The sequence below is a fragment of the Porites lutea genome, chromosome 14, assembly GCF_958299795.1.
Source record: "Porites lutea chromosome 14, jaPorLute2.1, whole genome shotgun sequence".
Classification (NCBI taxonomy): Eukaryota; Metazoa; Cnidaria; class Anthozoa; order Scleractinia; family Poritidae; genus Porites; species Porites lutea.
In genome coordinates, this window is record NC_133214.1 from 12,812,082 (window position 1) to 12,839,549 (window position 27,468).

The 27,468-nt window shown below is 39.6% G+C and overlaps 1 protein-coding gene across 1 annotated transcript; it reads left to right on the forward strand.

Annotated features, from left to right (window-relative positions):
* The first annotated feature begins 1,877 nt into the window (after positions 1-1,877).
* Positions 1,878-26,508, forward strand: LOC140924072 (uncharacterized). The gene is made up of 13 exons (XM_073374069.1): positions 1,878-2,161; positions 4,464-4,651; positions 11,346-11,450; positions 12,886-12,984; positions 13,331-13,447; positions 15,557-15,661; positions 16,987-17,067; positions 17,170-17,239; positions 19,032-19,127; positions 20,697-20,823; positions 22,086-22,199; positions 22,730-23,643; positions 24,358-26,508. The coding sequence occupies exons 2-13, from the start codon at positions 4,496-4,498 to the stop codon at positions 24,819-24,821; spliced, it is 2,448 nt and encodes an 815-aa protein (XP_073230170.1). The 5' UTR covers positions 1,878-2,161; positions 4,464-4,495; the 3' UTR covers positions 24,822-26,508.
* The last annotated feature ends 960 nt before the right edge of the window (positions 26,509-27,468 follow it).

The following is a 27,468-nucleotide window of genomic DNA, read 5'->3' on the forward strand; positions in this document are numbered from 1 at the left end:
GTTTACTTCGATCTGAGTTCTGGCCCGCTGGAAACAGCCAGTCGAGTTGGGCAGATGTATTTTTCGATTAATTTACTGATAGGTTGCATTAGGCGATGAAGCCAATTGTCTACGCTGACTATGGGTCGTGGAAAGTGTACATGAACACACTGGTTGGACAGATTGATGAAATATTCTCTTTTATGGAAACCCAAACTCCTATGGAATCGAACAGTACAACCAAATGTAGACAACCCCCATGCGGAAATTTTACTTTTCGACCGGCTTCTTGCGCTTGGTCCTCGATTTCTTCCTCTTTTGTACTGCTACTTGTACTCATTCCTGTTTAAAATCTCTTTATTTTCTTCCATTCTTAAATCCGCACAAAAATAGGTGCCTGTGCCCGCGAATAGTAGCTAATAGTTTGCAAAACAGTCCTTTGTTTTTTCTCGCAATCGGTTTTAAAAGCTGCGAAGTACGGGCGAAGACTGTATAAAATTTACCGCGTATTTTTGGCGTCCCTCCCTAGTCTAATTCGTTTTTTGGCCTCACTCCAGAACTTTTCATTGACCGTTCACGCACACCGTCTTTACCAAGTATCGGAATAAGACGAAAACACGCAAAGATGATAATGGCTAAAATTCACAGGCATCATTTCCTTGGGGACTAGTAGTTCCTAGTACAAAGGCGGTGTACACAAAAGAGTCAAACTGTGGTCACGACAAAACTTAATTCCCGTATCCCTCTACTTTTCCCTTACGATTCCCGCATCCCAACCCAATAAAAATAGGAAATCCCGCTCCCGCTTATTATCAAACAACCTCGTTCCCAGGGTTCTCTCATACTCCGAGAGAGAACCCTGGGAACGAGGTTGATTGTCAAAATTCCTGCTTTCCGCTCCCTTTTTTTTAGCTCGCATCCCTAGTATCACCACAAAAAAATAGCCAAATCCCGCATCCCGCCAAACCTATTGTGGACCTTTTTTTGAGAAATTGTAAATGCCGAGACTAGGAATGTGTTCGAATAACTTGAACTACTTGCAAAAAAGGACATCACGTCTTTACCACATTCGACGCACGTAAATGTAAAAATAAATGTATAAATAATGTGATAAAGACGTGATGTCTTATTTTGCAAGTAGTTCAAGTTATTGTGAACCCTCTAGAAAGAAACTGACGATTTTTTTATGTCACGCCTTCCCAACCAACTTATCTATCGATATCTAACTTTTCCCTGATTGTACTTCTTCTTCTCTCCATCCGGACTCCAATGTTGAGATTTGCTTTTATTTGCATATGGTTGGTATTCGTGAATCAGGGCACAACGTGACAGGCCTTTCCACTAAAATGTGACGAGCATCATGAAGACTTGATTTCCGCCGCTCTCTCGGCCTCCCGAGAATACAGTCTTTTCATGGAAAGAGGGCGGACGTGACTCAATTCCCCGCCGAAGAGTGGCTAGTAATCGAGTCTAAGACTAACCTCGGCAGAGGAGAAATTCTAGCTTGATTGCAGTAAACCTACATATATAAAGCTACTAATCAACTATATACTTTTTAATCTACTGGTTAGCTATATTTCCGGTTTACCCAGTATAATTGTTGTTATATTTTGTATTGGGTGTGTTCATTTTTTGATTCAATATTGTGTGTCTAAAGATGTTCAAGGTCACAGAGACCTTCAAATCGCACTTCCGGCAGAAGGGAAATCCGACGGTCTCCACGATACTCAAGCCATTTAACCCAAGATAATGAAGACATGCACGTTTCATCTAAACGTATTGACTTATTTGTAGATAGTTCGTTCCTCTTGTTACACATCTCATATATCTGACGAGGCGAACAAGAATTAATCTTTTCTGTCTCTGGCGTCTTTAGCTTCTTGACAGGCCATGGCCAGCTCCTCTCCACGATCACAGATTATACAGGAGAAGACATGAGTCAGACATGAGAGACTACCTGAGTTGTGAAAGGAGGGGAGGAACAATTTAATTTTTCTTTTACCGTGCCTTCTTAGGAAGAGGGGTTTCTTTAACTGATTTCCTAGATTTTTCAAACACGATTTAATAGCACAAACAGCATCCAGCGGAAGACTCTCTTTTTCTGCTGGGATCTGTAAAATTTCTCTCGTAGCCGGGCACGAAAAAAAAACGAGAAAACAGCACAGAGAGGTCTGTTTTTGAGGTATGTACACTTTCATGTCTGGTGATGTGCATTTTAGAACTTACGATAAATTCACATATATGTAATTTGGCTTCTTAGAGACCCTCAGAGGCTGTTGGGAGCGGTTGGGAGCCTGGGTTCCCCGTACACGCACTGCACTTACCGACCTGGGGCACAACCCGGGGTGGGTATTCCCTTAAATGACCTAAGTATACAGGGATGTACCACTGAACAGGGTATATTTCGTCCTCTCTTCCCTAAGCAGGGTATCTAATTTTGCGCCAGTCTGTCCTAAACGCGCAATTGCAACGACGGAAGTCTGCCGTAAATAGTTTACATGTCCGGCTTTCAGTCAAAAGAGGGTACTGAATAAAATTGACCCTTGCGGCAAGGAGATGAGGAAGTACACAAAACAACAAAACAAAAAATATATATTTAAATAAATTGCCCAATATTTCGACTTGAAAACAAACCTTCTTCAAGGGCTAAAAGAAAAATGAAAATAAAACTCAGTCTTATTTGTAACGAACTTTTAGTTTTATTTTCTTTTTTCTTTAAGCCCCTGAAGTAGCCTGCGGAAGGTAAACGTTTCTCCTCACTCATCGCCGCTTAGGGACGTTTCGCGATATTTTTGTACAAGTTTAATTGTACTAATCCAGGTCTACATCTGGGAGATCCGCCACCACTCATTGGTTTGTTGCTGTGGGCTTGCTGATATTTTATATATAATAAAATTGAGGCTTTTGTCCTAAACAGGGTATATATTTTAGGAATTTTTTTATCCTAAACAGTGTCAGGGTTTCAAAGTCTCAGCGGCTCACCTCTACCCAAATATATTGGTTAAGTCCCCCTCCCCCCCCCCCCCCCCGTCACCTGGGACTTGAAACGCATGCAAACAGTTGGGTACAACAATGTACAACGAATTGCTGGGTTTCTCCGAGGATACATCTTTTTTATACTACCAGTTAAGTGTTTTTAGGCTTTGTTCATACTATGATATCGGATACCTTTGCGCCCGCAAAAATAGGGCTTCTGTTCACATATAAGAACGGTGATTTTGGTAGGATTCAGACTGTTCGCCTGGGTAGGATTTATGTAACGGAGCGTAGCCAAGCCTAGCTTGGGACCAGGCTCCACTGAAGGGGAAAAAGAAAAAAAAGGCAGTGAAAAGGGGGTCAATTAGGAAAATATCGGCGCGAATCTACGAGCGAAGCAACCCTTTCAGCTGACCCTTTCTCCTCCCCAGACTACCTCTTGTTTTCCCAGCCAGGCTGAGCCCTTCAGCGCTGATCTCTGCAGTTAGGGGAAGAGTCACATACTGGTAAGTGTGAAACTGAACTGTCCGCGCTCTCATGGTCGACACGAAACGCTGTCCTGTATGGCCGTTATAATCACAGTCTTCGCTAGTTTTCAGATACATTTTGTCAAATACATTCAGGTCACAGGCGTATTGTATGGCTACAGCAAATTTGATTATGTAGATCAGTGTGTTAAACAAACTTTCGTACTTATGAAATGGAATTTGAATATCACAGTCATGCAATTCCCCGGGGGGGGGGGGCACTGCCATATATGGGCTATATAGGTATGTGCCGCTGTGAAGGGTATGGTTTTCAAGCAGTTTACTCTAGGATAGGGTATATCAATCAGAGCGTTTGGGTCTAGAATAGGGTATCATTTTTCAGGAAATTGATCAGTTGGTTGAAGATTTTACCTAGACTAGGGAAACAGCTACTCTAGGATAGGGGGGATTTGAGCAGTTTACTCTATTATAGGATAGCAAAATTCAGCTCAACTAGCTCTGGTAAAGGTTAAGGGTTCCAGGGTCCCAGCGGCACACCCCCACCCAGAAATTCCTAAAGTACCCCCCCCCCCCCGGTGCAATTCCCCCCAAAATTCCCCTATCAGTCAACCGGAGAAAAAGGGTTTTTATCTGTTTTTCCTTTTTCGCTAGAGCAATAGTTGCATCAGTAACTTGGCTGCACATATACACGTATACGAGTGATAAAGGTTTATTTAAGTGCTGGTCGCATAGACGATGAACTGTCGGAATATAAATGTTTACAAAATGACAAGTGGTGGAAGAAGATCGCCAAGAATGTGTCCGTGCATAAATGTGGTGGACTGGTAACTCCGTTACAGTACATCACACGACACAAACATGGCGGCAGCGTCTGCGGGCAGCGTTTGGTATAAAACGAACAAAAAACATGACTTCCTAAAATTTGAGTGGAAAGAACCTTTCACCAATTAACGGCCCTCACTTCATGTTTTGTCATGAACGTTTGTACTTGAGCAAATGTTGATTTATTGGCATTCACAGCAAAAAATCGTTGAAGCTGTTGTTCTTGTAAAATGAGTCAACTAGAGGAGAAGCTTTGGAAGGATTTTCTGCAAGGGATACGGGACGATAATGAAGATCAAGTAAAGAGAATTCTTTTGGAGACAAGAAATCTCAACCTTGGTGGAGGAAAGTCCAATTTTTTGACGCGAAAAATAACAACAACTCAGGTAAGAATATTTCTTGGTTTCAAGGGTTAAGAAAAAAGGTAACGTGGAAGGGGCATTTTGCAGAAAATATGGAAACCAAGTCGATATATTGTAAACTAGCTGATTAAGCTAAGCGTAAACTCCGCGTTGAATTAAGTGTCGTGTCGTATATTTGAATCTACGTTACGTACCCGACCACTTATTTGCATCACTTGTCATGGAATAATATTAGCTCAAAAAAGAGCCATGACGTAATGGAGCATTCCATTTTTAAAACGTGGATTACGCGTAGCGTAGAACGAGTTATTGTGGGCACTGCGATATTCAAATGTACGGTGGCTTATAAGGGACATTTAGATACTTTTCATTTTCACTTAATAATTTACGATTTGTCTTATTCTCGGTTTTCACATGATGTCACCAAAATTCAAACTAAGAAACTATCGATTCTTCTGAGTTTCTGAGTTTCATGAGGTATAACAGCACCTAAACACCTTTATTTAAACAAAGTTTTGGTTTGAAAGGGTTCTTCATTTTGTGACAGAGGACTTTTCAATTTCTAGGGTTTTGCGTCACGCGGCATGTAGCCGGCAGCCGGGAAGGCTCTTATATGGGTTAAAAACATTACCAATTCTGGAAGATTTTGCTATCTAAATATTCCTTGTCTCAGAATAAATATCACTTTAATCCTTTATGAGTTTTTCAAGCGATGAATTCACGTATTAGTAGGAAAACTCAAAAACAGATGTTTCTGTTGGTTTCCGGCAGCCAAATTTGTGCCCCTCAAAGGGACACAAACATGGCGTCTCCATACAAAGCTTTATAAATTTGGGTAAAATGTTTTTCAAATATCTCGCATATGAAATATCGCACACCCCTGATTCTTGGTGAGACCTTTTGCATATTTATCTTCTTTTATTTCCTAGATTCTGGACGTTCTGTATTGAATGGTAAATGCAATTTTATTTTTGATTACGTGACAGTGAAAACCCCCAATACTCTCAATCAAATTTAATAAATAGCAATACAAACTTATATCTCTCGATTTCCACTCGAATGTCACGATAGTAAGTTATAACTCTTACTCGCAACTTCTAACTCGCGATCACCACATATAACTCTCGATCGCAACTGATAACCCATGATCACCACTTGTAACTTGTAATCACAACTTACAACTTGGGATTGCCACTTATAGCTCATGATCACTACTCACGACTTGTGATTGCTACTTACAACTCGCAATCACCTTTTATGACTGGTGATTGCCAGTTGTAGCTCTTGATCACCACTTATAATTTGTGATGGCAACTTACAACTTGCGATCGCATGCATGCTTTACCGCCAAATTTCCACATAATCACATGTGGCATGAAATTTCCTCTTTTGCTATGTGCTAAAAACAAGAATCGCCACATAATGCATTGCTAATAGAACTGTACTCCATAAAAGACCATCTAAAATCTACAAGATTATGAACTTATAATTGTGTGTTGGATATGGTATCAAATCATGATTAAATTGTCCACAACAGTTATCTTTTTTTGGAAGATGAAAGACATTGTCTGCAGCTTCAGAATGCAGGAAAACACATCTCTGCAACTGTAGAATTTCAAAATTTTCCGGGGGAGCATGCTAGGGATGCAAGGCTCAAAGGGCCTTTGCCTGGCTGTCAAACCTGCCCTCCTGTTCGAAACCCTAATGAAACCCCGGTTATAAAAGGCGATCATGAGTTATAAGTAGCAATTGCGAGTTGTAAGTAGTGATCATGAGTTATAAATAGCGGTCATGAGTCATAAGTAGCAATTGTAAGTCATAAGTAGCAATTGCGAGTTATAAGTGGCGATCGTGAGTTGTAAGTTGCAATTATGAGTTATAAGTGGTAATTGCGGATTATAAGTTGGGATGAAGGGTTATACGTTGTGATCAGGTGTTAGAAGTTAGGATCGAGAGTTATAACTTACTTAAGTTTGTATTACTAACTATTATTAACTTTGATCGAGGGTAAGTCAAATCACAAATTATTAAGCAGAAATTAATGAAAAATATATAGAGATGTCCCTTATGGGCCACTGTTCAAAAGTGTCACTCAAGTGTAGAGTCAACACTTTTGTAATGAGTTGGCTCGCAATATAGAACGCCCCATATATCAAAATGACAACTGCCATAGATTGATCGTTCCCATTCTGTGATCAAGGAAGCTTGCTGAACGTGGATTGTGCCCAGAGCTTTTGATTGTATAATTTTGTAGCTTTCACAGGACTGTGATAGATTTTATTCGAAACCAATAGATCTCTAACAGTACGGGCTTCAATTCCGATACACTTGCCAAAAACAATAGAGTTCCACAAAGTAACGGGCTTCAAAACCGATACACGTGCCTTCGACAAAATTACAATTCTCTAAATCAAAAAACTACTCCGTTCAAAGTGTCACATGATCACGTGTTCGAAACGTGATTGGCTACATCTAAGATCAAAAAATGTCACGCGCGAAATGTAACACAAAACTCTGTGACAAGGACGATAATTATAAGTTGTCTTCAAGTGGACTTTGAATGTTTTATTATTAGCGCTATGGCCAACTTGGAGACAGAAGTTTATGAACTTTTAATTAAAGCTTTTTCACTCATCCAGGAGATAAACATGATGAAGAGATTGCTTTTCAACTCCCTAAGCTGGTCCAGGCTCACGATTCTGCTGTTAGTCTCACAATTTTCTAACTTTTCTTACAACAGGACTCCTAATCCCATTGCTTTTAGGGAAATGTCATTCTGAAATGAAATGTTTCTTTGTTGAATAAAAACAGAAATATTTACTGTTGTTGAATCTTAATTGATTCTCCTCATGTAAATGCAGAGAATTACGAGCTGTACAACACCGTCAGCAAGATAAAGGTTTTGTGAGACACTTAATTGATATCACTTTAATTTGTTGGCCATATGTTCTTCAAATGTGACGAAATGAGTTAAAGTATGGCTTTTACCATCAAAATCCAGCTTATTTTCCTCGAATATATCTTCATAAATAAAGCTCTACCAGCTTCAAAGAGCGTCCACTGGCAGAATTTCATGGGCAAAAACGTTAAAGATTATTAATTAAACATCAATGCTTAACACTTGTTGTCATGGTAGAATAGATAATGCGTCGACCTTACATGTTAATGGTCTGGGGCTCAACTCCTGCTGGAGGAAAATTTTTTCCTTTCTTTTTGTTTTGGTCGTTTTGTTCTTGTTTTCTTAGTTTTGCTTTGTTTAATGTTTTGTTTTGTTTTTTTTTAAAAACATATTTTCATTTTTTGTGAGACTTAAAGTATACTGGTAGACTAATAATTAGTCAATTATTGCAAGTTCATTATCATCTTTCATTTCTAAAAATTAATCCTTCCGTCAGCCATAGGCCAGTGGGGGGGGGGGGGGGGGAGGGTACTCCTGGATTTGAATTTGCATGTATGTCCAAGGGTTAATCTAAAGTGTAGTCAGATCACAAGAAGATCTCAGGGTTGGCTCAAATTCTCAAGTGCTTTTTCATTTGTTAACAATCAATGGAAACTAAACGGGTTTGTAAATGTACCTTTTTCACTTTAAGCAATTCAACTTAGGGACTTGTTTTTCTAATTTAAAATAAAAGTATGTTTTCAGAGATACGTCAAACTTTCAAATAACATTTTAAAATTAAAAAAGGTTCAAAACTGTCATTACTTTTTTGTTGTTATTCTTATCTCTTAGGGAACACTTACAGTATTGCATTCAGCAGTAAAAAATGGTGCAGAGAATATCATAAAATTACTGTTTAAGAATGGAGTCAAAGTGAACGAAATCAGCAAAGTAAGATTTCTTTTCTTTTGCATTTAATCAGTGGTAATCAACCTGTTCCTCCTCTTCGGCACCTTACTTGGACCTCTAAAAGATGTTTTTATTGTTGCATTAGCAGGGCTGGAGTGCTGAAGTATATGGGTACTTTCCATTCAACAAAAATTCCGGTTTGAAATTTCGGAAACTTCACTTGGCCTTGCTCAATGGAACGGTACATTCCGGTTGCACAGACCTGACCCAAGCCACCGCGTGTTTTGTTATTGTGGCTTCGCAGCACACTCATAATGACGCTTTAAAAGAGAAAAGTAAATACTGTTTATATCCTAAAGAACACTCAACTGTCGAAAAGGGGTGGTGGAAAACTAAAGGCAGAGGAATCCTATTTCGTGTAGAAAGCCTATGAATGCAAGTGAAGGTAAAAAATTCTTGTGAATTGCAGCAATACGTTTCTCAGAATATTCGAATGATTCGAAGCAATTCCTGGAACTGTACGGTAAATAAATTTGGTGTTTTAGCCGATTTGTATTCAGCCAGGCTTTGTTGTATTCATTTCAGCTTAATTGATAAATTGCTTTATCGTTGACAGGTTTCAGACAAATAATACGCTGATTCTTACTGACTTTTAAACAATTGTAGCTTGATTACACACACTTTTTCTCACCTACGTGTCATGTTACGTCAGTTATTTGACACTGTTAACCCATTCGCTCCTAGAGATTTTGCCGAAAAACGCGTTTTGAAGCTAGTCGAGTGGTTTTCTGGTTACTGTCGTGCTATAAAGAGCTAAAACTTACCACAAACTGGTTTACAGGTCGAACACTTCGCGGTCTTCCGATCCAGATGCAAAATATCAGCTTGCGAAGTTCGGGCATGCGCAGAAAGCAAAATTTCGACATAGTTTTTGGGTTTAAAAGTGACACAGCAGTCTTGACTTTTACTTTTCGCTTTCTCTCCTCCCTTCTTTTTTTGCTTTTCTTGCCTCATTTTTTTTTTCTCTTGCTGGGCATTTAGTAGGCTTGATTTTGGTGGGAAGAGTTTTTAGGAAAGCTTTTAGGATCTTAAGATTAGGCGAAAGGAAAGGTAGGTGGGTAATGGGACAAGATTTTCATGGAGATTTTCAGGTCAATGTCACCTGGTTTTTTGCTTGTTTCTCCGGTGTCCTTGACTGAATTGTGCTCATTCTGGTATGGTTTGAAAGATCTCTTCACTCTGCACAAGTTAGTGAAGAAAGTTGTCCTTGACCGTTAAAACTGATGACGTCACAATGGGTAGAAAGGACCTGGATCCGCACGGGCGGTTACGGGCGGTTCAGGGGCGAATGGGTTAATGGCAAATATCAAAAATTGAAAAAAATTGCAACTGATTCAAACTATTTGAGATGTCATGCTGTACTCACAGCACTTCACTTTCCATTGGAAACTACTTGGTCTTGTAAGTAGGATAGAAAAGAGCGGTACTGGGGACAACAATTTTGGCAAATGGAAAGGGACATTTCGGTCCGACCGACCGAAATGACCAGACCGGTCACAGTGGACCACCTTCAAAGCTGGTCGCGAATATTCCGGTCGGACCAAACCGAAATGGTCCGTCCCATTTGATGAACCAACCAAATTTTCCGGAATTTTGGGTTGAATGGAAAGCGCCCTATATAAAGTGTGATTCTCCAGGCACCCCCCTCCCCCGCCCCATAGTAACCAAATATATAACCCTGTATATCCTAAAGCATTATAATAAGAAATATATATGGAGATTGAAAAGTGAGAAGATTGCACATATGTTGATATTGGGGCTCAAAGGATTAAATTTTTGGAGGTGATCTGGAGTCATGTCTGAGATCAGCCATTAAATCAAATCTAAAAGTCCACAGCTGATCAAGGAACCAACTTTCCACTCAGTGTATACATTAACCATTTTTAAAAATAATGTCAGGTAAAGATACGCTGTAGATTATTGACTCAAGATTGTTATTAGACCAAAAAATGAATGCCAAATTGCCACAGTAATTCCACATTTGATCTGTTTGGACCAACACCGAAGAGCTCCTTGTGCTTCCTCTTAATGACCTCAATAAATTACTGTGTGACTTCTATAACTGGGGCCACCTAGAAAAAGTGAACCAATTGGATGGCAGGAAAATAGCAATACAGTCTGAGAAAATTACTTGTCAATGATCATAATTACCACAAAACAAAATAAACAACATGGATCAAAATCAACCAATTACAACCTTAACAGACATGACCTTTTGAACTGGCTGGAAAATAGCCTATGTTTTACTGAGAGGTCAGTTAGAGTGTCAACAGAGGGAGAAAATGAAAACATAAGGCATATTTTTGACTTGAGGGTGCATGTTATTGCAAAATGTGGCAATGGTCGCAAAGAAATTGCTGGTAGATGACAAAATAACAGCTTGTGTCAGACATATGTCTCCAGGGCGTTATTAAAATGTAAAGTTTCGTATAGAAAAATAATTGTTGTCTGGTGAAACATTATGCTTTCTTGAAAAACGTTTGCTATCATTATTTAAATTTTGTGCTTTGAGTAAACTATTGTTTTCTTACGAGCTGCTGATTGGCCCATTACCAACTTTCTTGGAATGTATTGTTATTTACCTGTGATCTGGCCGGTCAACTTTGTCTACGGTGGCCCCGGTCACAGTACTCGCACTGTACATTTGTTGCTGATATTTGCGTTATTAAAAATACAGTGCACAAACAATTGACCAAATAGGTTATGTTGTCAATGCTGATTATTGAAACTTTCTCCCTCACAAGGTCAATGGAAAAGGATTTCTTCACCAGAAACCATGAGACTTTTACCAGCAATCAAATGGCTGCAAATGCTCAAAAGCATGTCACAGGCCGTTAAGATTTAATGATGTTGTTTTTTTTTGCTCCACAGCCCCACAAATTCACTGCTCTTCACATGGCAGTAGAGCAAGATAACAATGGAATAATTCAGTTGCTTTTGTCACGAAAAGAAATTAATGTCGATGCATGTGATGAGGTCAGTTTATAAAGTGAAAATAATTGAAGTTAACATTTGCATTTACTTACATGTATGTGTGGGATCAATGGACAATGTAGATGATATGCATTTATCATTTTTCATTATGACCCCTTTTTCATCAAGTGCTATAAATTACTTCATTGCCTTTAATTTTTTCCTATCTTCACTTTCATGCCTGCCCTGTAAGGTTGTAAAAAATCTCTTTTAAATCACCCCTAGCTGGAAAGGCACATGAATAATATAAGGGATGTGTGGAATAATTTAAGCCGTGGGTGACTCGTGATGTGAAATTGCGTCAAATTCTCTCTTCATTTCCCAAGCATAATTATTTAAAAAAACTATCAGAAAAAAATCTACAGCCCCAGTTATAGCAATTTCTGAAATGCTTGTTGATTGTTGTCCTTCTTCCTCTTCAATGTTGGTGTTCAGTGGCAGATCCAGGGGAGGGCCCCACCCCTTATTTTTAGACCAAACTGAGGCCTGAAGGGCCGAAAAAAAATTTGGGGGGACCACCCCCCCTTATCTCAAGGTCTGGATCTGGCACTGGGTGTTGACAAGGTAATGAGGTCCAAGCAAACCTGTCAAACCAACTTTGAAGGGAAGAGTGGGGAGATATATGTGTGTTGCAGTTAATTTTTTACTTCAGTAAGTTTTTGTTTTTCCTTTGTTTTAAATTCATTAGCATACATAATTCTCCATACCCAAACACAAATTTGGAAAAAAATAAAATAAAAGGAAATAATTAACTGAAATAAATAATTAACTACAACATGTGCCTATACAGTACTACACAGTTGAGTCTCTTGTGTTCTCTAGAAGTGTTCCAAGGAATTATAGCATTCTATCACAAGTCACTCATGTTTTTTTTTACCAAGCATCCCATTTCCTATAAATTGAGGCTGATAATTTAACTGGGAGTTTTTTGTCATATTTTTCTCCCTCTGTGAGGATCACAGGTGATTCTCTATATGGGCTATTTGCACCAGAATCAAAGTTGCGTAGATAATAGATGAAATGATAAACTTTATAAATTAAAAATTAATATAAAGAATTGATTATAAGTTCATGAATAATAAGGAGTATGAGACAAAGGAAATAGAGAATCAACCATAAAGGTTAAAAAATCTTAACCTGAAATTAATTTTGAACTGTAACATATATACAAGTGGCTCCTGCTCCTAAAAGAATAAGGAGACCCCCTGATTTTATTTAAAAAGTGAATTTTTATTAACAACATCCTGCTGTAAATTATAACAACCAGTTGGTAAAGTTTGAAGAAATCTCACTGCAGGTTCTTTTGCAGAGGATAAAACTCTGAGCAATAAAAATAAGACTGTAAAATGTAAAAACATTAATTATTTTTTTTATTTCCATGGGAAATTGAGTGTTTCGGGAAAACTTTTATCGTATTTTTGTCTTGTCTTTCTTGTAGTATGGGCATACTCCACTAAAGCTGGCAGCTGAGAAAGGAAATCAACAGACAGTTAAATGGCTTATTGAGAAAGGAGCTGACATAACCAAAGCTGACTCAGTAGGTTTAATGTTTTTTAGCTCTTCAAAAAGTGTTTTTTTTTAAGCTAATACTTTATATTAAGTGTCATGATTTGTTTTTAGGTCTATTACTATCCAGGAATGATAATATTTTTTATAAAAAAAGTGATAGTCACCATTTCCATCTTCATTCAGCTTTTGCCATTGGGACAGCGATGCTCTGTACAGTGACACCTGATCCAGAAGTAAATTGTTTGTAAGAGTGTCCGTGTTGAATCCAGAATCCATTAAGACCATAATTATCTGGCCATGGATTGCGATTTCCCCTGAATATACAGGGCTGTTAAATTGTGCTTTTAAATAAGTTTTTGTCTCTTTTTGTTCAGGTTGACAACACAGCCATTCATGTGGCAGCTGACAAGGGGCACTATGGTGTGTTACAGTTGCTATTGTTGTCAGAAACTTTTGCTAAGAATCAAGGGATCATTGGCAAGCAAAATAAGGTACAGGTTTTTAAATTCTGCTTGGGGCAATGGGGGTTGTGGGATGGGGGAGTGGTGTGGATTGAAGGAGGTATCAATTAAATCCACACCCTTTCTCCCAAAGCACTAAAGTTTACTTACCCTGTTATGTTAATTCCTCCTTCGACCTCGCTCAATCAGAAACTTTAAGGTAATTCCCTTCAAATGGATAATAATGTACTGTCCAAAATTTTTTCAAATGTGGCACAATTATTGAAGGTCATGTATAGGACATTGAAGAAGCGATGATGATGGGGTCACTGGCTGTGTTTTTTCCCAGCTTGCCTGTTATACTTAGAGTTTTTAACTGCATGTTTAAAACTTGAAAACTGTCAAATGCTTGTAATTCTTTTTGTATTATTTAGCAAGAACTACAAAAATTGATAGTCATGTATAAGACATGCAATAAAGGAAATGCAATGAAAATATGGGCTCACCACTCCGTTTTTTGTCTGAGTGTTTTTTCTGATTTGCGTGCAAAACATTCAGATCTTGAAAACTGTCTGTAACAGGACAGTGAAACGGCAATACAGTTATTTACGCTTCAAATCAGTTTATTTTATGCCAAGGGACTGGGTTAAAACCCTTGGCCCAAAACTTATTTCATCTAACCAGCCAAAAAATGAAACAGAATTTACCAGCCTGGGCTACTGGACATTACTTTTGCATTCTGCTACATCCAAACTATACCCCTGCCCCCCCCCCCCCCTCCAAAAAAAAAGATTTCATCTCTATTCTCAGGCACAGTGTAGTATTTTTTTTCAAAGAGAAGTGAAAAGAATTATGGGCTGTATAGAGAGAAGTTGTCCCTGGTAGTCCCAACTAGCTACCTGGACTACCCTGGGCGAGCCAACTTTACTTGCATGAGAAACAAAAAGCAAGGTCGGTTAGTAGCATGGCCCGGCTAGCCAGGACTCACCCTTTTGTGATGGTAGGGGCTCCCCAAGGGGGGAGGGGGGTATTCCCTTTTAGTAAAATCCAACTAGTGGTCTATTATCAATGTTGCATTCTGATTGGTTGAACTACTACTAAGCTATATGTTATAGCCCACTAGTAGCGATAAGCACAGGCTTTGAAAACCAAAACAACAGCGGCTGAATCACGTTTTGCTAGTTAAAGTTGTTTTGTCCTGATATTTTTGACCAACTAGTTGGATTTTACTAAATCAATTATTCCTCTCTCCCTCATGGCCACTGAGGCAATAGCCCATTCGGCCTTAGGCCTCATCCAAGTAATGATGACAATATTTCTTAGAGTCCAGGTCTGAAAACGGGTGTTAAAAATGACATTTTTTGGTCTTAAGTAGGGTCAGGATTTGGACAACCGGGCGGCACAGTAACAACAAGAATTCCCAGGAGTACCTCCCCCCCCTCCAGGGGCACCCTCCTAGCTGGGCCAACTCTCCTCCATATAAACAAAGCCAAGTGTGTCCTTCTTTGTTTTAGCAATTTAATATGTGCTTGACCATTATCTAAACACGCTTAGCATGCAGCGGAAGCATGTTGTGAGAATGCTTTGGAACATCTTTAGCTTCAAAATCCTGTGGTGGGTGGATCACATATAAACAATTTAGCTTGCCTAGTTGGGTCAACTTTGGTCAAGGCAAGACAATCAGAGCATACGCAAGTGCTGTTTTGACAATCAAAGCGTGCACTAAGTGATGTTGGCTTGGGCAAAGGAGTCAACTTTTCCTCATGTAATCGCTTGCTAGGGTTCAGTGACTCGGCTGAGACAGGTTTTTTCTGTAAAACAGGGCCTAAGCAAGCCTGAGAAAACAGTCGACATTTGGCGACGTTAACCACTGGTTTTCCCGCCAAATGACGTCAGCGAAAGACGCGTCACTACCCAGATCTGGGTAGTGCTTCTGATTGGTCGTGCCGCGTGGGAAATTTGATTGCACCAATCAGAAGCACTACCCATTTCTAGGTAGTGCTATTTATTGTCGCTGTTGCCATAATTTGCACCAAACGTACATGGTATCAAGTGTAAAACTGACTGCAAACATTGATCTTTAAAGACGTTATTTACATGTATTTATGTTGTAGAATTATGTGTAAATAATCCTAAGAATATATCTTTCCTTTATTGTAGGATAAAAATACTCCTCTTCACTTAGCTGTCGCGCGGGAGTGCAAAAATTCTGTTGCTCTGTTGTTGTGTTATGGTGCTGTTTCTTCACTGGAGCTAGAAAACAGGGTAAGAATCCAGCCTCAATGTATTGTGCACCGGCAATGGCGACAGCAACGAGAACCACAAAAAAAGCAATAGGTTTAGATCAGCAAAAGAAAGTTTTTCACGTTCATCACCCTATTGTGTACATTTTTTTACAAACTGCTTTATTTCACATTTTGTTGTAGACGTGAACACAAACCAACTATTTCCTAATTCTTTTTTTAAACTTACAATACAATCATTTAGAATTCAGCCCCAGAAAAGATCACCAGCATTTGACAAATTGAACGACACCGTTTAAGTGCGATGAAAGCTCTCTATTCTCTATGTCACACTCTTATAGATCATAGGTGTTTCACTCAGAAGTTTGGGATCATAACTGGGCCTGAGATGTAGCTGAGCTGGGGATGAGTGCCTCCTACTGGTTGAGGCCACGGTGGGGTACTCAATACGTATAAATTGGAAATTGTAGGCTAAGAAAAATAGTAACAAATACCGAGATCTAAAACCTATGAATAAAAATTATATCGTTTTTTACATTACTCAGTTGGTTAGTGCTATTTACATGGAGAAAATCGACGCAGTTGTGATATAAAATTAAATTCTTGCAAATTAGCCAGGATCAGCGCCCCTTTAAGGCCAATCCAGAGCCTCTGTTAGCACTGCAGTGCTCTACCAACTGAGCTATGAAGACCCATACATTGGGAGTAGGTCAATTGTTGAGTTCCTACGAAAGTTAGCGTTATGTTGCACTTAGCCTGAGAAAAATAATTGGAACATCATCTGCTACTATCGCAAGAAATATTAGCCCTTGTCCCCCGGCTTGGCTCTTGACCACTATAACGTGCACAGAAAATCCCCGGAAAATGTAGTCTGCTACACAGCCGTTTTTAGTGTCGTCACCTAACGCTCCGGCTGTGTAGTAGACTACGGAAAATGGAAAAGTGAAATGATTAAAGATGCTGTAAAGCTCATAGAATTCCAAAGAAGTAAAACAGACAATTTTTCAATGTTTCAATGTCTCTCTTTTTTTGCTGAGATAGAATCGAAATGGTCTTCATTGTGTAGATTACCAAGTTAAACCGAGTTTTTTCTTATAGTCCTCGAATAAACGCCGCATTTTTCTGATTATCTAATCTAGGATGGAGTTTATTTGAATAAATACGGTACATTATATAATTTCGTTGAAAATTTTTTCGAGTAAAAGGTGTACAAGTGTTGATTTCAATTTGACCCGGTCTCAAGTTGTAGGATAATGCAGTACTGTGTATCAGTTTGCACTGGTAACCCATGTGGTACCAGTTGGGTGAGCTATTAACAAAATCAGTTCCTAATTACTGACTTTGCAGCATAATGAAACACCCAAGCAGCTAGCAAAAGGCAACAAAGGCATCCTGGATCTTCTGGAGAATCCTTTTAAAGCCAGACAGGTTAGCATCATGAAACATCATTTCTCTTACGGGTATTATCTCCACCCATGGTCCTAGTTATAAAAGAAAACTTACTTGGTTTGTTTTGGTTTGCATGTACAGCATTTAATGGAACCGACCAGACCAGTTGTCAAAGAGATTGGAAGAGGTGGTTCAGTGGAAGCTGACAGTGGTACATTTTAGACTCATTACACTTACTGTGAAACTCACACAACCGTGAACACCAGAAATATTTATGGAATGTTATTGTGGTGCGAGAAATAAGCCAATAAGGCGTGAGATAACTAAACCGCAAACAGCAACGGTAATTAGTTTGTGGTTTTGAGGTTTGCTTGTATATCCTGAACTTTAGTGTGATTGGCCAGTACACAATCAACATTCCTGAAATTTTTCAGTTGTTCACGGTTTTCTGAGTTTGACAGTAATATAATTATGTGGTACAACCAAGAGATCATAATAGGACAAGGGAGGGAGTAACTAGCCTGCGTAGCAAGCGTTTCCGTTTAGTTTCGGAGCAAAAAACGACCGAGGAACGGGATTTTCCATTTTGACCGCGCGAGAAATGAAACGAGAGCCAAAAAATGAAAGAGGGGGAGGGGGAGGGGAAGGGGTTTCCTTCCTTTCTTCCCCACACCCTCCCCGCTCTTTTACTTACGCCATTTTTCGCGCGGTCTTTGACTCTTGTTCTTCGTTCTTTGCTCTTAAACCACACAGAAACGCTTGCTACGCAGGCTAGGGAGTAACCTGAGATCAGGCCCAAATTTAGCGGTTCTCATACATTCTCTTTACCCACCGGAATGTTATTTACAAAGCGAAACGAAAATTGAGCCTGATCTCAGGTTAGGGAGGGAGTGTCCCACTGCAGTGATGCCACTGGGATATCTTAATTTCAAAAAAGTTATTTTTAGAAACTATGCAGACCATGTGGAAACAGTTTCCGGTAAACTAGTTGACTTCCCATTGATACAACACATTGTATGCAACCTTCTTAGTGTTTTGTAATTCGTTCCTTCCCACAAAGATCTAAGAAACATTCCACGCCACAAGAACATGTCTAAAAGAATCCTAGTATTGGTTATTTTTTTTATGTACAGAATTTCCACTTTGAGCATAATCGAGTTATTCTAATTGGACTCACTTGTTTCTTATCTACATTATGATCGTCTACCCCCTCTCCCCCTATCGAAATTGCTAGAAATACAAGACCATAAATGCACAGAAGATCATCACAGTTAAATATAATTTTTTTTCTGCATTTATTTCGTCTTTCCGTAGTTCAAATAATTATATGAAAGTCATAATTATATTCATCATTCCAGTACAAGACCTAAAAAGCCTGTTTTACGTCGGAGGGACTCTTCGTTTTTGCAAGTAAATGTAACTTCAAAGGTGCATTTTTCGGCAAAGTATGATACGTTCTTCAGTATCCTTCCCTTAGGGGATTTTATAGCTTAATAAGTGAATCCTGAATTTTCTCTCTCTTGGTATTTTAGTTCCTTATTTTATTCCCAGCACAGTTTAATGACTATCGAGCTACATATCTCGTATAGCATTTTTTGTTATCTAAGGTCTAGGCCAAGCGTCGATGTTTCCATGAGACGAAGTAAACTTAAGTTCGTCTGAATGAGTTTGGATCGTCTAATACCGTCGTTCTATCAGTCTGCTTTTGAACGCTAGAAGATCGTCTCCGGGTCGAACGTCGATCTTCACATGCGACGAACTAAACTTATAAATTAAAAATTTGTTTGATAATGTATATTTAGCCTCGTTCGATAGAAAATGTATTAAAATTGCTTTTTGGTCTGATTCAGTTGATTGGCTCGACGCGTCCTAAGTTTCACGTCTGATGACCCAACAGACGATTTTAACTTAATTTAGGTCGATCCAAAGTAGAGTTTGGTTCGTCTCATGAAAAGTTCAACGTTTGGCCTAGGCCTAAGCCATCTTATACCTTTGCACGCTAGATCGTTATCCTGTAACAGAACAAATTGTGTCACAACCCACCAGTACTTCACTTGCAACAGTGTTATCACAAGCGACACCTGGCTTTCAACCAACCAGTAAGTTGTGTATTAAGTAGATGGTTGAATAAATAAATGAAAATAAATAAGTAAATATTAATAGGACTAGGTGGAATCCGTTTCGGTCTGTAATCATACGTATCCGAATTGTTTAATCACGAGTATGATTACAGACTGAATTGGACAACACGAAATAAGAGCCACGAATTAATCATAACTTTGAAAAAAAATTGCCATATTTTAAATAAGCTTGTTTAAAATTAAAACGCAGGATCTTCAGGTTTTACAGAACTGAATAAATTGTCTGGTGTACATTTTAAAGGTTCTGCTCTTCGTACACAATTCTCCCCTGCTGAACATAAACTGTACCAAGCCGTATCTTGGTCCGCTATATAGAAGCTATAACATCGTTCAAATTTTAAAGTGTAAGATCCCTAAAAGAGTTCTCCTCACTGGAGCAATATGTAAAAGGTTTTCAAACGTTTCACCCCTGTGAAGATGTGCGGCCTGTCACCTCTTGTAAGTTTTCAAGTGAAAACGAAGAATTTGAGGATTAAAAAAAAAAATTGTACTTGTTGTTCAAACAACGTAATGACCAGGCCCGGGTTGCTCGAAGCATGGTTAGTGCGTTAAATACCATGGAAACCTATACATTTTGATACCTCTTAACCAACGGTTAGCGCTAACCAGGCTTCGAGCAACCGGCCCCAGGACTGTTACGAATGATCAGAAGAAACGATACGACAGTTTGCTAACCAAGTGAAAGTTTCATGGAATAATAGACAAAACAATGAAAGGCAGTTTAAGAATAAAACGGCAAGATGCTGCAGTGCAGTATCAAAGCTTTATTTTCACTGAAATAGTATAGTTTGGAAGAAGGAGATTTCTAACACCAGAAAGCTCAGAAAAAAATGCTTGCTCCGGGTGAGATCGAACTCACGACCCTCCGAGTTCTAGTTCGGACGCTCAAACCACTGACCTACTGGAGGTCGGCTCTATGGCGACGAATGAGCAGGGTCGAAATTTAACTATAACTACACCGGTTAATTAATAATATACATAAGTATTACAAAATGTATATAAATAATTTATAAATTGTCACTGTAGCGTCTTATTTCATTCTTTTCTGTCAAGTGGTTGTTTTGGAGTATGTTTTATTATTGTTTACAACAGTTATAAAAATAAGTTCGATTTATATAGGGTTGAAACAAAAATAAACTAGGGGCAAAACATATATCATTTGGGGTCAGCAGGAAGGTTTGAGTCACTAAGGGTAAAATTATGGGAAATGTATGATGCGGTTTTAATGCGAGTTAACGCGGGATTCGAGTTTTCGGCTTCATAACTATACAAAACAAGCATTTCCGGACTGTTGTAATGTGAAATGGCGGCCTTGAAAGTGAGTGAGTACCCCACAGGTTAACAAATTGGCCTCAGCCGATATATTTGCAATGATTAAGCTGGATTTCCAGCCTTTGTTCGAAAAATAAGTCTGAGTTTCTCCCCCTCGAAAAGAGGAGGAACCAGACCGTACCCTAGAGAGCAGCGAAAATCGAACCTGACTTGAATCCAAATCTGTTTGTAGCTGATACTATTTTGTTGTTTCAGTAATGTATGTAACAACACCACAAGTTACAGTTAAGAATGAATACCACACTAAAGTTGGCAATGGTGGATATGCAGCGATTGGATCCCACAGTAGGCTTCATGTGGGACAATCAGCTATGACTACTGGGTTAGTGTATGATCTTATCTTAGGTCATTGTGATGTTAATTTGAATCTGTTTGCTTTGCACGGTTTTCCCTTGAAATTCAGAAATGTGGAAGCGGTGTGGGAGGGAAATTGCGTATCTTTGACTTAAGATGTCAGTGGTGGTTTGAAATGAGTTGAATCGTAGAGGCAACCATATGAGATACTTCTGACGTATTTGGAAAGATTCTGTCGTTGGGTGTCCCAGACGAGACAGAGTCCTTGGTTACGGTACAGTATACAACTATCCCCCGAGGGGGAGGTGATTATTGGTCGATGTCAATATCTGTCTAGCCAAGGAGAAAAAAGCATATAACCCTCTTCTGACCCAGTAATATGCATCGGCCATTAGGGAATAGCCCATTTTACAGTATGTTACAGGTGCAAACGCGATTGACCTACACCCATCCAAACCTCTTATTTCATTGGTGCCTGTAGCCTGCACTACCTATTGTTTTCAGGGATAGGGGCATTGTTATGTTACCATCCCTGTTGTTTTCCTAGCCAATCACAATCGTTGTTTGGAATAGATGCGGGTCGGCCCGTGCAAACGATGCTGGAGTTGACCTTGTTTTGATACAACCCTTCCTGCTTTATTATGTAAATCATGTTGTTGTTATACTAATTATTGTTTTTTCATTTAAATTTCCATAAAAAAGAAGGAGGTTTGTATCACGACAAGGTCAAACTGAGCCTCACGTCCACTCAAAAGCTAGGATACTAAGCCCACAACTTTAAAATGGTCTATAGTCGTTCGACTATTTAGCAAACCCTTTAATAAACTAATGACATTGCTTCGGGGTGTTATTGACTGTAATTTGACGATTTTGTCGCAATGTCAAAACGAAACATATAAGCAAAAAATGTTCAGAAGTAATGTACAGGCCGTTTTTATGCAACCTATCGTTATATCGCTCCTTTCTTTTCACTGAATGCAACTTGTGGTACAAACTATAGTCTGCGATGCTGGCGTATTTTTGAGCAGGTGAAAGCTGCCTTGTTATATTCGTATCCCTGTGGCCACCATGTACAATGTTCAACATAGGGATATTTTGGTGAGCAGGAATAGAGGGACGAGGAAAGAAGAAGACGGGCGAGGTGGGAAAGAATTCTCCCATCCTTCTTGCCCGCTTTGACTTTCCCCAACTCTTCGACGTTTTTCTCATTATGGCGGTTACAAGAGCAGAAAGATTCGGGCACTAAAAGAAAACTCATGAGAATGTAAATTTTGATTTGTTCTTGTACAGTGTTCAGCCCCAGCTTCCTTCCACTGGTGAAAGTAGCTACATTATCAACATGTCTGGTGGACATGCCAGTATTGGTGACCACAGTGTAACCAATGTGGGAACAGCAACACCAAGGTGACGTATACCAAATATTATTTATTGTTTAATGACCGTTGTGCTACGTTACTGTTCTTTAATACTGTAATCGCTAAAGGACCCTATACAATCAAAGCGCTCGTAACGGACCAACTTGGTTTGTTTTGCGGGTCTATAGCAGGAGCCCATAAAACAGATCGAGCAATGTCCATGTTCTTGTGTCACGGCGTATATTTCAGAACGATTGTGACGCGAATTGAGAATATGACTCAAACAAGTCAGCTGAAAATGTTTTTTTTTTTACCTTTAAATGACGCTTTGTTTTGCATATTCATGCCTTATATACTTCAAATGAATGCGTTTTTAGAAAGAGTGCAGCTTCCAATTTCGCGGAAAAACTGCTTTAAAATTCCATCTAAAGATAAGCCGGTCCGTGAAAACGCTGTATAGTTCTTGCTCACAACCTCCGACTTAAAAATCGTAAAAAAAGGAGCTTGTCATAACGGCTTTTATGTAGTCACAGAGTGTTCATGTCCTGTATTGTAATTAGCATAGGTTATATCTTTCAGAACTCCAAGTACTACAGAAAGTATCGAATCTCCATTTGGGTTTCCGGAGAGTAGGAGTGGTACAAACCCCGTGACTGCTAGCTCAGGAAACCCTACAGAAAGTGAAAATATCTCAAATACCCCTGAAATACCTACGGCAGTTCCTGAAGTGGGCAGTGTAGGATCTTCCGAGCAGATTGCAGTTGCTACTGGTTCTCGCGGAGCATTGTCCGGCAGTCCTGTTCCAGAGACAAAAAACTCAGGAACCCCCCCTGGAGATTCAACCGATGTTAATGTCCCTGAAAAATTACCTGTGAGCGTTCCTGAAGCAGGCAGTGTAGGGTCTTCCGAGCAGATTGCAGTTGCGACTGGTTCTTGCGTAGCATTGTGCAGTCCTGTTCCAGAGACAAAAAACTCAGGAAGTCCCTCTGGAAACTCAGCCGATGTTCAGAGCGTCTCTGAAAAATTACTTGCGAGTGTTCCTGAAGAAGGCAGTGTGCGATCCATCTCGGAAAAGGAAAATGCTGTCAAGGGTCTTGGAACATTGTCCTACCCTGTGACTGAAAGTAATCATCCTAAAACTCCCACGGAAAATTCAAGTGACGCTGCTGATAGCCCTGGGAGATTGCCATATCCGATTCCTGAAGAAAATAAAAAACCGGAATTGGGCGAATTAGAAAGGGCTGTTTGCACTTCTCGCACTGAAACTACAGCAACTACTGCAGGTAGTCAGGATGCCGCCTTGTCAAGTATTGAAGGTTCAGTAAACTGTAGTAGTTCAGAGAGATGCACACCACTGTCTGGAATTGGGAAAAAGTTAAACCACAGAAAAGCGTCTGAGGAAAGTAGAGCAACTGCTCATTTACAGATGCAGCGTACATGTAGAGATGAAAAGATAACTGCTTCAGCTTCGTCAGCAATGCAGGGACCTTCAAGTAAGCCTTGTTCATTTATCTGGGTACTTTACACCGTTGTGCAAGTTAGTACAACACCTTAGAGGGTCATCTCTTCGATGTATTTTTTTGGCAATACTGTGATATTAGACGGGCATTCTTTGCACAGGGGTTGGAGTGAGTAAGCCTACCTTCAATGTGGTAGCAGACCGTTCATAGCCTAGCATGCGTAGCCGGTGTCGAAAGTGGAGGGGGATTGGGGAGAGAGGCACCTTCTTTTTTCCCTTTTGTGCTTTTCCCCCCTCTCTCTCCCCTTTTTGCGCCTACCCGACACGCAGGCTATTCTTTAGGAGGTAACCTCCTACGCAGATGTTCTTAGGGCTTCTTCCTCCGGTGGAACTCGTGACGAAGTCCTTAGAACGTCTGCGTGCGTGGCTTATTACCCCAGTATCAGCTATAGTGGAACTGCCCACCTACCTCTCCCTTAAGCCAACATTCTGCCCCAAGTGAGAAGTAAGTTTTAATGTTGGCTTAGGGTAGAGGTAGGTGGGCAGTTTCCAATAAACTTATACTGATCCGTAATAGAAAAATATATGAAAAAGAACCTCGATATAGCGAAACCTCTGTGTAGCGAACCAATTTTGCAGGTCCCTTGGGCGTTCGTTATGTCTAGGTTCCACTGCTGCAAAATTCCTACGGGCAGGGAGCAAACAAACTAATTTTGGAATCGGCTTATCCTATTTTCTTTTGCGTTAGATAACATCAAACTGCCTTTAGCAGGGAATACCATTCCACCGACAAATAGAGCTGATGAACTAAGCAATAGACTACTTGGACAATGTAGTATTTCGGGGCCGCCACCAGATCACGCTTTTGCGGCAGCATCTAATGCAGTTGGTGAATTCAAGAATTCAACCGCACCTTCAAGGAGAAGTTCGTCGAAAGAAGCGCCACACAGAAAAGAAAAATATGTGAGAGGTGACTCCTTTCCCGACAGTGATGTTTTGGTAAACCAAGATCAGAGGCAGATAACAGAATCAAACCAAACAACGAGAGTTGTCGGACACAGCTATCAACACAGAGTTGGTGACGGTGTGGGTAGCGAGAACAGAAGTGAATCAGCACAGAATGAAAATAGTTGTGTTGTACCAATTAATTCCGATCCTGGGGATGACACAAAGGGAAAGGAAAGGTGCGATAAGGATTGTAACATCATGTGATCTTGTTAGGTGATTAACAGCGCATTGTGTCTAACTCTATAAGCAAATTAAAACTAGACGTCAAGTAAAAGCGGCGACGTCCAGAAGATGACACAAGGCTCTTTCTGCTAAAAGTCTATCGTATATGGATCATTTGGATAACCACGACCAATGGACACGGCTAAATAACTGCATCCTTTAAAGGTGGACATCGGTTTGTGTCTACACAGTAGTGAAGTGGGCATCTCACAGGTGGACTTCTCTATGTAAGAGCTCCCATGATTGGTCCAATATCGCGTGGACATATTGACTCTTGACCGATGACAGGGCGGCAAATTGAGAGCCGAAAGTCCCGTCCAGTCCTTTCCACGCGCTTTCCCGTCGTCAACTGACGTTCCCGTTCTGTTGCTAAATCAGCCTAATAGCTTCCTTTGGGCAGTTTAGAGAAATACTTCTAAAAACTTTCTTCAGTTTCGAATACATTGAATTCTATTTGCAAAAGTGTTGTCAAAAAGCCTTTCGTCATTGAGTGGCGTGCGACGGTATTATTGCAGTGTTCTTTTTACAGAGAAACGTTGTTAGCTTCGTGCCATTTCAGTATTTTGTAATAATCTGACGTTGTCATTTTGTTGAGTAAATGAGGACATTACGTTGTTTACCCGTGACCTGTCTGCTTAAAGATCGGAAAACTTCAGCACTTTTATGGACAGGTGTTATATGAAAGGAAGTATCCTGAAAACATTTCAGAAATTGTGATGGTAAAATTTAAGTGGTGTTGTCTAGGCTATTTTTAAGCTTTATAGCGGTTTATAAAAAGATAGGTGCCGTTATAGATGTAAGAAAAGGCTTTTTATAAGAACCTACAAAAATCAGTGTGAATCCGGCGTTTAACATCGTTTATTATTTTTTAAAAAGAGTAGATATTTTTGTTGAAGTAGGTTGGCGTTTTGTTGAGTAAATGAGGACATTCCGTTGGCTACCTGTGACCTGTATGCATATAGATCGCTAAACTTCAGCACCTTTATGGCCTGGTATTGATGAAAGGAAGTATCCTGAAAATATTCCAGAAATTTTAATGGGAAAATTTAACTGGTTTTGTCTAGGCCATTTTTAAGCTTAAGCGCTTTATAAAAAAGATAGATGGCGTTATAAATGTTAGTTAAGGCTTTTTGTAAGAACCTGCAAAAGTCAATGTAAAGTTTATTATTATTTAAGAAGAGTAGATATTTTTATTTAAGTAGGTTGGCGTTTATTCTATAGCTGACTGGGATATTTGCATAGGTTATACCCTGTTCATAAGACATGTTCCAAGAAAGGTGACGACGAAGCAAACTGTCTTAACCATGGGAAAAGAAAAAGATAAATTTGTTTGAATTTTAAACAATAGGATACTTAACAACTTTTTTACAAAGCTGTTTAACTTCAAATTGGTGTGGTTTTAATTGTTACAAAATAAGGGGTACCAAACTTAGAAATGGCTTGCTCGCAAAAAAAAAGTTAGATATCTTACTGTTTTTGTTAGTTTTTTTGAACACGGACGAAGAAATTTACATTAATGGTCTCTTTCATAGAAGAAAAGTACCGGCATGAAAACAGTGAATGGTTGGAAGAATTTGTTAAGCACTTAAAGTGCATCATATGATTTAATGTGCTGTGTTACTCGGTAAAAAGACAAAGTCTATTCAATAAATCAGTTAGTTGGCTGTAATTTATGTTACCTTTGCTTGCTAAAGTTGAATGTGGAACTTGTTCTGGAATGTCATTCATCTACCGCGGACGACTCCCCCTCACTTTTACGAGCTTTAGTTAATTTAATACATGCAGTCCCTTTCACATCAAGAATGCAGTTCTTTAGTTTTAACGCTGAGATCATGCTGTGATATCTATTTTTGGATTTTCATTTTTACCCTTCGCTTGGAAAATCCCGAAAAGGATTTGAAAAACTGTTCTTAAGAACAGCAGTCTTGCACGCGAACGCATAATTAACAAAAAGAACACCGCTGTTCACGAGAACAGTTTTGCAAATCCTTTTTTGGATTTCCCATCGAACGGCAAAAAGGAAATCCATGAAATCCGGATTTGGATTTCTTAATTGAAATCCACCCTGAGGACAGATTTCTCGGAGGTGAAATCCGTTTTCGGATTTCGTGTTCGTTTGCAAAATCCGAAATCCGGATTTCCCAACAGAACGCAAGGGAGGGGGTTTAGCCGGATCTGTTACCGAAGAGTAAGGCCCAGTTCAGACGTCGTGCTTCTGCCGCGGCGAACTAAATTCAGGAATTAAGTTCGACAAAAGCACGACAGAAGCACGGCGTCTGAATCAAACTTTTGAATTAAGTTCGGCAAGCAATTAAGTTCAACAAGCGCTGCCGTGCTACACGGCTCTGGCACGGCAGCGATTCAAACGTCGTGCTTCTGCCGCGCTAAACAAAATTCATAAATTCATGATGGGCTCCTGATAAATTATATTAATGTATTTTGGCGAGATTGCGCTCCCACGGGGAGTTGGGAGAAGAATTGTTACGAGGCATCAGTAAATCCTGAATTTGGTTCGACTCTGGCACGACGTCTGAATCGAAGTTGTTTTCCTGCCGTGCTACAGTCGAACCAAATTACAATTAAGTTCGGCACGGCAGAAGCACGACGTCTGAACTGGGCCTAACGATGG